The following is a 12,500-nucleotide window of genomic DNA, read 5'->3' as shown; positions in this document are numbered from 1 at the left end:
GTTACAGACGAAAGGTGTGTGAATGGCACATCGCATCGCATACCATCGATACAGCAAGGGATATGGTGCAGTGAAAAAAAAGAAAAGAAAAAAAAGAAGATATTTTAGAGCAACAGGGATGGAAGCTGAAGAGATGGGATGGGATGGCATGCTAAACATTTAAGTGACAAACGAGGCAGCCAAATGAACAGCTTCATCTCAATGGCTGTGTGCCCCATCCATCCACCAGCAGACTCGATGCGTCATCCCAAGGGAGGGTGGGACCCTGACAAACCGCTTCAGAACACAATGCTGTGGAATGCGGCACTGGGCGTGAAGTGATTGCACAGTCAGGCCCTTCGGGAGTCAGGGAAAGGGGAAAGAGATGGGCTTGAACGAATAAAGAAACAAAACAGAAAAGAACAGCAGCTGGAAGTATGATAACGTGTGTGCGCTTAAAACACTTACGTGTGCATGAATATCTAAGTGTGTGTGTGTGTGTGTGTGTGTGTGTGTGTGTGTGTGTGTGTGTGTGTGTGTGTGTGTGTGTGTGTGTGTGTGTGTGTGTGCGTGCGCGCGCGCTTATGTGTGCGTTGTGTTATGTAAGAGAACAAGCGCATTCCTCTCCGAGTCATTGCCTCTAAACGTGTGTTTCAATGCATGCGTAAGACAACGTCCTGCTGAATATGCAAGTGTTGAGACGCTCGAGCTATCCTTGTTACAAATCTTACGACCATGTGCGTGAATGTGCATCGGAGGGAGAGAGAGAGAGAGAGAGAAAGAAAGAGACAGAGAGACAGAGACAGAGAGACTGAGAAGCAGCCCAGCCATTTCAATTACAAGTCAGCAGCCCATTTAGGACGGAGCCAAGACGGAATGAAAAGACAAAAAGGAGTGGAGGGGTGTATCCATTGGAAATGAATCCTTCCCATCAGGAATGAAAGGTTTCATTATCAGCTGATGAGGAGCTCATACTGCTGAAAGGACGTTCCCTTTCCCTGGGGAACGTTACATTGTGACGCATCACGCTCTCTCTCTATTCTACCAGCTAGCCAATGTTTAAGAAAGAACAAAAAAAACAACAACCAACAACAACAACAACAAAAAACCTTCTTTGAATTCTTCCGTCTTTTGATCAACCACCAGTTCAGAAGAAGAAAAAATACGACTTCCATACGTGATTGAAGAAAATAAAAGGCAGGAAGGAGAGGCAGAGAAATACAGAGAGTGAGGAAAAGACAGAGACACGGACACGGGTGATTACAGGTCATGGCCCATAATGAAGGAAAGGAGACAGAGATAGACAGAGAGGGAGGGGGGGAAGGGGGAGGGAGTGGTAAAGAATATAGACAGAGAGAGAGAGGGGGGAGGGAGGGAGGGAAGGAGGGATTGGTGAAGAGTATAGACACAGAGAGAGAGAGAGAGGGGGAGGGAGGGAGGGAAGGTGAAGAATATAGACAGAGAGAGAGGGAGGGGGGAGGAAGGGAAGGAGGAATTGGTGAAGAATATAGACAGACAGACAGACATAGAGAGGGAGAGAGAGAGGGGAGGGAGGGAGGGAAGGAGAGATTGGTGAAGAGTATAGACAGACAGACAAACAGAGGGAGAGAGAGAGGGGGGGAGGGAGGGAGGGATAGGTGAAGAGTATAGACAGACAGACAGACAGACATACATAGGGAGTGAGGGGGGGGGGGGGGGGGGGGCGGGGGGGTGGAGGGAGGGAAGGAGGGATTGGTGAAGAGTATAGACAGACAAACAGACAGACAGAGGGAGAGAGAGAGAGGGTGGGGGGGGGGGTGGAGGGAGGGAAGGAGGGATTGGTGAAGAGTATAGACAGACAGACAAACAGAGGGAGAGAGAGAGGGGGGGAGGGAGGGAGGGATAGGTGAAGAGTATAGACAGACAGACAGACAGACATACATAGGGAGTGAGGGGGGGGGGGGGCGGGGGGTGGAGGGAGGGAAGGAGGGATTGGTGAAGAGTATAGACAGACAAACAGACAGACAGAGGGAGAGAGAGAGAGGGGGGGGGGTGGAGGGAGGGAAGGAGGGATTGGTGAAGAGTATAGACAGACAGACAAACAGAGGGAGAGAGAGAGAGGGGGGGAGGGAGGGAGGGAAGGAGGGATTGGTAAAGAATATAGACAGACAGACAGAGAGAGAGAAAGGAGAGAGAGAGGGGGGGAGGGACGGAAGGAGGGATTGGTAAATAATATAGACAGACAGACAGAGACGAGAGAGAGAGAGAGAGAGAGAGAGAGAGAGAGAGAGAGAGAGAGAGAGAGAGAGAGAGAGAAGAGCTAAGTATATCATTTATTTTGAAATGTTCAATAGTGTTCCGATGTTAAGTTAACGTAACATTCTTGTGTTTCTTCACAGATGAAATACGTTCACACGGAGGTCAGAAGAAGCGCTTCAGAGATACTCTGAAAGTCTCTCTGAAAGCGTTTGATATCAACCCTGACTCCTGGGAGGAATCTGCAGTGGACCGTGACAAAATGCGCGCTGCTGTGCACAAAGGTGTCAAGTTGTGCGAGGCCAACAGGACTGCTGCAGCTGTTCAGAAGAGGCAGGCCAGAAAGTCACGGGCAAACAAGCTCCCTGACAATGGTATGCCTGTCTTTGTCTGCCCCAACTGTCAGCGAACATTTCGTGCGCAGATTGGACTATTCAGCCATCTGCGCATTCACAGATAGATTCATGAGCATCCTCCCCCACCCCACCCCACCACCACCCTCCCCCCATCCCCCAGCTGGATGACAACGATGGTCATCATCGATCTCGATGGACACACCACCACGTTCACACTACACAGTGAAACTAGTATCAACGATTTCTCATTTCTAGAAGGTTGGTGAGTGGCACATACCATGATTCATAGAATTGATAACGAAAATGCAGTGTAAAGCTAACCCCCCCCCCACCCCCCCCCCCCCCCCCCCCCCCCCCCCGCCCCCTCCCCTCTACCTCCCTTGGCATTTCTGGAATTTAAGTATGGTAATCTTGGATTGTGCTGTATTGTATTGTTTTTAGCCACACAGATTTCTCTCTCTGCTCTCCACAGAAAGTGCACGTCTCTGCAGTGCAGCACCACCCTTATATTGATTGTTGCATCATTTTATTCAATTATATATACACACACACCCTCCGCCATCCACATCACACACACACACACACACACACACACACACACACACACACACACACAAGACGTAAACAAACAAATGCTGGAGCTCTCTCAATGATATAATGCGTTGCAGTGTCCAAGAGGGAGCATAGCTTTGTGACAACATACATTTATGCCTCACCACAAACCATGCACTGTGTGGGCGGGCTCTGGGGAGGGGGGGTTCCCATGGTAAATATTGATCTGCCAGTTATCCACCTCAAACAAGAAAGTTAACCCATCGCATAGCAATTTCAAAACGAGAAAAAATCAATGAACGCAAGGGAAAATAAACATTAGACTGCATACCAACTTGTTAAGCGAGAGAGAGACAGACAGACAGACAGAGGTAGACAGACAGACAGAGGCAGAAAGAGAAACAGAGATGGCGATATAAAAAGCGAGACGGGGAGAGAGACGGTGTGTAAGTGGGTGGTGGGTGGTGGTGAGGATGGGTGTGCGTGTGCGCGTGCGTGCGTGCGTGCGTGCGTGCGTGCGTGCGTGCGTGTGATTGTGTGCGTTTCTTACCTGAACACCCCCACATCCTGAAATACAAAAATAGCGAACAGCAGTGGTTGTCAGAATCCTCAGTTGGCTGTTGATCGTCTCTGGCATCAGTTCTCCGGCACCGCAGGGTGAGAGCGTTCACTCTTGTTGTCCAACTCCATCACATCACATCTGCACACCAAAACACGCCACAGCTCAAATCAAGACACGGTCTTTTCAAACAGATCTTTTAACTGTGTGACACGTTGCCATGCCTGGCATGCAAAACGACTAAAACGATTAACAAGAACACGTGTCGTTGTTGCTGTTGTTGTAAGAACGTTTGCATCGAAGGTTTTTTTTTTTTTTTTTTTTTTTTTTTGTCTCGAGTCTGCTGTCTTCTTACCTGCCCAACTTGTTTTCTTGGTCTCAGCTTTTTGTTTTTTCATTAAATGTCGAGCTGCCACCTCTCTCTCTCTCTCTCTCTCTCTCTCTCTCTCTCTCTCTCTGTGTGTGTGTGTGTGTGTGTGTGTGTGTGTGTGTGTGTGTGTGTGTGTGTGTCTGTCTATCTATCTGTCTGTCTGTCTGTCTGTCTCTCTCCTGCCACACTCATTTATTCTGTATCACCATGCTGCCAGTATTCCCTCTTTGAAGGTCTCATCAGTGATTATTATATTCATAATGTAAGCCATACTTTGTTTTAGTTGCATGAACGTTTTCACGTGTCCGAAAATGCCTGGGGTATATATATATATATATAATCATGGAACGTAAAGAGACTGCTGCTGTTGGTCTTCATGCGCTGTGACGTTTCGAGTATTCTGTTGTTTCCCTCTAGCTGTTGGTACAACGGCAATGCATTCAACCTGTTGTTTTAATAGAATTATGTTTGGGTTTGTTTTTTTCCCCCTTCTTTCTTTTTCTTTTCTTTTCTAGAATGACCCCACTGTAGAGCTACAGAAATCTGTCAGACCATGACTGCTCGCTCGTTTACCCCCCAAAACGGAGTATGGATGCCTACACAGCGGGGTTAAAACGGTCGTACACGTAAAAGCCCACTCGTGTAATATACGAGTGAACGTGGGAGTTGCAGCCCACGAACGAACGAAGAAGAAGAAGAAGAAGAAGAAGAAGAAGAAGAAGAAGAAGAAGAAGCTTGCTCGTTTGCAGGTGACAGCCGATACAGTCTAAAAGTAATGGCCACAAATGACTGTTGGTATTTCTGATGAAAGACGTTTGGGTTTTGACACTCTGTGGCGCGACAGGCAAATCTTGCAACGGGTGGAGGTAAGTCGACTGATTTCTCGTTTTTATTCATTTAATGAGAATGAAAGGTATGGCAAAGACATATTTCCACTTCTTCTTCTATTAATAGTACTGCTACTACTACTACTACCACTTCATCTTCTTCTACTACTACTATACTACTACTACTTCTTTTTTTTCTTCATATGATGATGATCATCATCATCATTCAATGTCATACACATCTTAATACAAACCGGCAAGTATAAAGTAAGAAGGATACACACAGTCCAGATGGAACAAATGGCATCTGACATACACATCACAGGTTGTCAAGTCGACCCTGCATGCTGTGCGTAGTATATTCACAAGAAGCGTGCAGGGTACGTATTAACGCTGGACCGATCTTCGTCTGATCTGAGCATCTTTGTAAGTTAGTGATCTAAGCCACTCTCGCCCCCCCCCCCCCCTCCTCCTCTCCCTCCTCCTCTCTGCATGTCATTTCTAAATGGCCTGTCATCCACCTGTCTCGCGATGCCTTGTTTCGGGAGATCAGCAGGAAAGTGATGTGATAAAAAAAGCTGGTAAAACGAGCTAATTTAGCACAGCAACAAAAGCAGCAGAAGTAGCGACCAACACAACAATAGTGTATTTATAGAGCGCTTTCAGACATCCCAAAGCAGTTTTATGATAAGCTGGTAATTAATGAAGCATAAACGCACATATCTCAGGCAGAAAGTGCTCACACACACACACACACACACACACACACACACACACACACACACACAAACACACACACTTGTGACGCTCGTAAAACACATGCTCCATGCAGAAAAAGACGCGAGTCTGACGGTGTCATCGACTCTTACATGGAACACGCGCTATTCTTGTTTGTGTGTGTGTTTGTTTGATTTAAGGGGAGGGTGGAGGGGCAGGTGTTTCCTGATACTGATTATGCGTTTTTGTGGTATATGTCTAAAGCAATGATAACCTGAAAAGAATGCCGTAAGTTTCAACTCAAACCATGCTGTTATAAAGTCTAAAGCGACGATGCTATGGTCGGAGCAGTCACCGTCACCGATCCCTCAGATTCCGAATCCTTTGGGGCGCCTTCGAAGCTTTGTCAACCACCTTTCTCCAGTCCTCGCGTCTCTCGGCCGCTCTCAGGGTGTCTCTCAGCTCCATGCCTGTCCACTCTCGAATGTTGTCCTCCCATCTCTTCCTTTGTCTGCCTCTTCTTCTTCCTCCCCTCACTGTGCCTTGTAAGATTGTTTTAGCATGACCAGAGGAGCGTGTGACATGACCAAACCATTTCAGTTTTCGTTGTCTGGCGAGTGTTTGAAGGTCAGTATAGGGCCCGATTTCATTGCGGATGCGTCTCTTGACTTCTTCGTTCGTGATGTGGTCTTTGTATGAGATGCCTAAGAGTCTTCGGAAGCACCTCATTTCTACAGCTCTTATTCTTCTCTCTAAGTCCGCTGTGAGGGTCCATGATTCACATGCATATAAAAAGATTGACATGACCAGAGAGCGCATCAGTCTGATTTTGGAACTGATGGCGATTTTTCTGTTTCTCCAGATGGGTTTGAGCTTGGTCATTGCGGCTGTGGTCTGGGCAATTCTTGACAGTATTTCTGGTTTTGATCCCTCGTCTGTCACGATAGATCCCAAATATTTGAATCTGTGAACACTTTCAGAAACTTGAAAGGTCGGAGCAGTAACCTGGTTTAATAACCACATCTTCCACATCCAACATCGTATGATCAAATATTAAAAAGCAAATCCATCGACTTTGCTGAGTTCTTTCTTCTTTTTTTTTTTCAATTCTATTGTCTGTTTTTTTTTCCTGTGTGAAATTCTCTGTAGACATCAACTAAATTGCACGTCTCCACGTTTTCCTTTACCTAACATTTTTTTTTCTTCCACGGGGGGCAATATATATCAAATTCATGCCTAATCGTGTCTTTGTGCACATCGACATCTATATTTCAATACCCACTGATGACAGTGTTTTCGTTTCCTATGTTATAATAAGTTTCTACCATGAAATGCTTGGATATCTGTCATTCGATACACAGCACTGGGCAAGTTTTACTGCATGGTCCGGGCGCACGTCAGAAGAACTTAACACATCATCACTGAACACATGCACTAAAACCATTACACACACACACACTGGACATTACGAAGATCTGCTGCCATCAGCTAAGAAAGGAAAACTATGCTGTTATGACCACGTAACAAGATCCAGTAGCTTTGCTTAATTAAACAGTCCTTCAACGAACTATTGAAGGAAGGAATTTTTGTTTAATGTCCCGTCACACATATCGGTGATTGAAGACATTTTGTAAAAGTATTTATGAATACATCTGAGTATTATCGGTTAGAAGGGGTGGGAGATGTGGATGAATGGAGGGTTTGGGGAAACTGGGCAAATGAGGGTAAAAATGTGGGTGAAATTTGAAAGAAAAACAAAACAAACAAACAAACAAACAAAAAAAAAACCCCTCTAAATACAGTTACAGGAAATTACTTAAAGGACTTCGTAAAAGAGAAGTCGTTAAACTGACAAGCGAAACAACTGATAATGAATGCAAAAAGTCAAAAACATCAACGTTCTCAGTCACTTGTGAAGACACACTTTCGTGTACAAAAGGCTTCATCAAGCTACAGTGAAAAATTATATGCTCAATTGTCAGGTTATTAAAGCATATACACTTGACATTAGAACAATACTTGGTCCGTAATGAATTTGATAATAGTCTGAGAGCTAAGCTCAGAATTGGTCTGCGAATCGGACCAAAGTCTGAGAGAGTCAACTGACGAGGTTTTAGACTTGAATTCAAGCACCTATAAAAGTCTCTTTCTAGTATATTGCTTATTTCCTTGTATGACAATGGGCAATATACTTTTATACTATCTATATGATTTTTTGCTCCCCTTTTTGCTGCCCTATCTGCTTGGTCGTTATAACGGAATCCAGTGTGGGATGGTATCCAACAAAAATCAACATTTGTACCCTTCACAAATAGGGAGTGCAATAAATACCTAATTTCAAAAAATAAATCTTCTCTTTGATTATTCTCAAAAAGGAGCAAACCTTTTAAGACAGATTGAGAATCAACGCAAAATAGGATATTACTTATTATGATTGGTATATCAACAAGATGATTTAAAGCCATAAGGATGGCCACCAATTCAGCTGTAAAAATTGAATGTCCCTTACCTAAATAATAAGATTTTTCTGTTTTTAGGTCAGGAATGACAAAAGCAGATCCTGCACTGCTATCATCCAGGACCGAGCCATCAGTGTAAACGTTTAAATGATAATCAAAATTTTCTTCTAATTCAATTCTGACAGATGCTGCTATTATATGTGGGGATTCTCCTTTTGTTGTGTCAGAAGCACATATGTTGACGTTTGCTTTTGTTAACTCCCAGGGAGGGACAGGTGGCACCAGAACACGAGGTGCCATATCATGCAAATCAATGTCTGAAGAATTTAAAATATCTATTGAGTGCTTTGCTTAATTAAACAGTCCTTCAACGAACTATTGAGTGCTTTGCTTAATTAAACAGTCCTTCAACGAACTATTGAGGGAGGGAGAAGGAGGGGGTGACAGAAATAAAACGATGGACTGACAATTTTGCAGACTGGATAGGAAAATGACGGGCGCAATAGCCGAGTGGTTAAAGCATAGGACTTACAACCTGACGGTCCCGGGTTCGAATCTCGATGACGGCGCCTGGTGGGTAAAAGGTGGAGATTTCTCCGAACTCCCAGGTCAACATATGTTCAGACCTGCTAGTGCCTGAACCCCCTTCGTGTGTATATGCAAGCATAAGATCAAATACGCACGTTAAAGATCCTGTATTCCATGTCAGCGTTCGGTGGGTTATGGAAAAAAAAGAACATACCCAGCATGCACATCCCCCGAAAGCGGAGTATGGCTGCCTACACGGTCATACACATAAAAGCCCACTCGTGCACATACGAGTGAACGTGGGAGTTGCAGCCCACGAACGCAGAAGAAGAAGAAGAAGAAGGACATGAAAGCCATTTGCAGAGACCCAACCTTTGACACACAACTAACAGATCTGGTGGAATTGGTGAAGAGTTCTGCGCTGTGCCCTTTCACAGTGTTAAAAGGTGAGGAGAAGAAGAAGGAGAAGAAGAAGAAGACGAAGAGTCCGGGTGCAGAATGTGAACGATCCTATCCCTGCATATCACTCAGTTATTTCCTGTCCGGCTTCATTTTAAATCAAAGCCTGCAGGACCAACAGAGAACCCAACATTATGATTTTGCTATGGGACAGTTTACCATACGTTTCCTTCTGCGGATTTACCGTCCTCAGAAAGAAAAGATCTGAGCACATCACTCCTCTTTTGCAACATCTCCACTGGCTCCCTATCTCACACCGAATAAAGTACAAGATCAGCACTCTATGTTATAGATGCATTCACAAAACTGCCCCTTCCTATCTCTGCGGCTGCCTTCACCTCTACACTCCATCTCGCTCACTACGATCGGCCTCGGATCCACTCTGTTTACGCATACCCAGATTCAAACACTCGACTATTGGCCGCCGTTCTTTCTCTGTTTCTGGACCTTGCGATTGGAACGAACTTCCTTTTTCGCTTCGTCAAGTCTCCACACTCAGCTCTTTCAAGTCTGGCCTTAAACCCCACCTCTTCCCAAAATAGCCTCCCTTGCCTGCCCTTCCTTGTCTTTAGTTTCTACAGTTTTAGAGTTATGCATGCGTGTGAATGACTGGTGCGAAAGCGCTTTGATTTGTCTCTGCACAAGATCCAGCGCTATATAAATACCATTATTATTATTATTATTATTAAATGAACAAATAACGATCAGATAAATGAATAAAGTTGGTACTCGAGGGAGTCATAGTCTTACATTCCTGGACTTTTGCCAGCGTCCTCATTTCTCCAGATGACTCAGTCTCTGGTGTCCAACATCTGGGTTAAACCATTCGAAAATTTGCATAGCCTCTTCTATCTCGGTCAGTCGAATGAATAACAAAGGCGAAACAAATACAATCTGTGCACGCCAAAACGTGTGTGTGTGTGTGTGTGTGTGTGTGTGTGTGTGTGTGTGTGTGTGTGTGTGTGTGTGTGTGTGTGTGTGTGTGTGTGTGTGTGTGTGTGTGTGTGTGTGTGTGTGTGTGTGTGTGTGTTTGTGTGTTTGCGCGTACGTGAGTGCGTGCATGTGTTCTTAAGAGAAAAATAAAATAAGAAAGAGGTGGAAGGGAAATGAAGAGAAAGAAAAGAAGAGAAAGCATGTTGGAAGACACGCGTAAACATTACTCCATCCTTTCATGACATCCATGAGGGCTTTTATTTATTGTGGGCAGGGCGATGCTTTATGAGATCCTCCTTTCTCAAACCAAGTTATTAACAAAATATCCACTGTCTGCAATATGTTACTTTTGAAGAATGGGACGAGGGGGAAACGGGGCTTCTATTAATGGCGATAGAAGTGTATTTATCAATGGACAGCGTTTCATAATCCGGAGTTTGTTTGTTCGCGCGGACTTCATTTTGTTTTTGATTAAATTAACCCCTTGTCTAACAAAGTATAAAGAGTGGTAACTCTCCATTCACAAGGTACACAACTTCAAGTCAGTGCTGCTTACACTAACACACAGGAAAATAAAAGGTACATTGCTACAGTGCTAACTGAATCGGTAGCGAAAGCAGCACTGACTTGAAGTTGTGTACCTTGTGAATGGAGAGTTACCACTCTTTACACTTTGTTAATCATTTCATCTCCTGGCTTCATTCTTTGTTAATAACATCTTGTCTGCCGAACCCTGGTAAAAAAAAACAAAAACAAAAAAAAAAAAAAACAAAAAAAACAGTGTTACAAGAATTCCTAGAACAATCATTAATTTCTGTGTACTCTTAAGAGCTGATTTTTTTCTGGGTTTTGTTAAGTTCAGTTACACAAAAGGAGGCGTCACTGCGCTCGGACAAATCCATACACGCGCTACACCACATCTGCCAGGCAAGATTCCTGATCAGCAGCTATAAACCAACCCAATGCGTGTAGTCCGGCCTCGAGAGAGAAAAAAAGAAGAAGAAAATACAAGAAAATATGAGAAAGTAAAACAAAAATAAAATAGAACAAAATCAAATAGAACAAAACAGAACAAAGTAGATGAACTAAAACAAAATGAAATGTGATATTGCTGAACAAATGTAATGCAATCCTCAGAAGGTGTAATATCATCATCTTAGATGAACAGACTATAAATAAATAATAATCCTCAGAGGAAGTCTGTCACTGGTGACAAGCCCTTCACTGACAAGCATACTCTTGTACGTGTAAGCTCCTGTTTCATCACAGTTCCTGTTTCACAATCCTAACCGTACATACACGGTGGGAAAAAACAAACAAAACAAAATAACTACAGAGGAAGGCATCGACCCTTAGTTACAGTCTAGGCCCCCGCCGCTGTGTAATGTCTTGTTACAACGAATCTCTCCATGCAAAAATCAATCTGCTTATTGCCCAGGGTCAGAATTTCACTGCAGTGCCACAAATTATTTTCATTTTCTCCCCCCCTTTTTTTCCCTCACTCTCGCTCGTGAAGAAGACCCTATAGCATATCTATCTATTTGTCTACACACACACATATATATATATATATATATATATATGTGTGTGTGTGTGTGTGTGTGTGTGTGTGTGTGTTCGCGCGCGCGCCTTCTGAAGGTGACGGTGATTTCTCTTCAGAAGAGATGCTGTTTCAATTGTAACCGTAGATTCTCCTTCATCAACAGCTGCCGTTCCAAGACAGAAACTAAAAAAAAAAACAACAAACAACTTCAAACTGAAATTATTATTAAAAAAAGAAAAAAGCACCGCAAACACGATATCAATGCCAGGCATGTTCGCTCCTGGGGTCTGTTACCATCACCGGGGTTTGATGGAGTGGGGGGGGGGGGGAGGGCGCTGCCCCCAATGTCAAAAGTGTGCGGCAGTCGCATGGCTGAGGACCATTTCTGCCGGCTCCACAGTGGTGGACAATGTTCGCCCTATTGGTCATTGGGGGGGAGACTGGACGCGAACTAAATACAGCCACTCGATGTCTCCCCCACCTTCACGGCCCCATCGCCACACGTTGCCGTGCCAGTTCTGAGGTCTGGCTTTATTTGTAGAAATCCCTGCGGTGATGGGAAGTCGTGCGAATGCCTACCATACTTTCAACGTCCCGCCCAGGAAGCGAGAGATTCTCAGGGTACTGGATCGAATCGTTCACTTGCTAGTCTTTCAGTCTGATAAAAATTATCATCGTGATAGATGAACAGACTATGAACAAAATAAACGAAACATGCTACATTCGCCGGAATTTTCTTCCCCCACCCTCCAACTCCCAACCCGCATCCCCTTCACTCCACTACACCTCCTGATCCGGATGTTAGTCCTTCGGATGAAAGCCGGTAAACCAAGTTCCTGTGTGCAGCATGCACTAAGCGCAGGTAAAAGCACTCTCGGCAACAGAAGGGTTGTACCTGGCAACATTCTGTAGAAAACAAATTCACTCTAACATACATGAGTGTGCGAGCTGACTGAATGATACAGGAAGCGACTGATGAGCGG

The 12,500-nt window shown here is 44.4% G+C and overlaps 1 protein-coding gene across 1 annotated transcript in view; it reads right to left on the bottom strand.

Annotated features, from left to right (window-relative positions):
- The window catches only part of LOC143291928 (voltage-dependent calcium channel gamma-7 subunit-like), a 205,560-nt gene that overhangs the window by 189,544 nt on the left and 3,516 nt on the right, over positions 1–12,500 (bottom strand). The window contains exon 2 of the mRNA XM_076602068.1: positions 3,673–3,822. Coding sequence (XP_076458183.1) covers positions 3,673–3,688 — 16 coding nt within the window. The 5' untranslated portion in view covers positions 3,689–3,822. The remainder of the gene's footprint in view (positions 1–3,672; positions 3,823–12,500) is intronic.

The sequence above is a fragment of the Babylonia areolata genome, chromosome 18, assembly GCF_041734735.1.
Source record: "Babylonia areolata isolate BAREFJ2019XMU chromosome 18, ASM4173473v1, whole genome shotgun sequence".
In the NCBI taxonomy this organism is placed as follows: domain Eukaryota; kingdom Metazoa; phylum Mollusca; class Gastropoda; order Neogastropoda; family Buccinidae; genus Babylonia; species Babylonia areolata.
The sequence above is the reverse complement of the archived record's forward strand: the minus strand, read 5'-3'. Positions and strand labels throughout refer to the sequence as shown.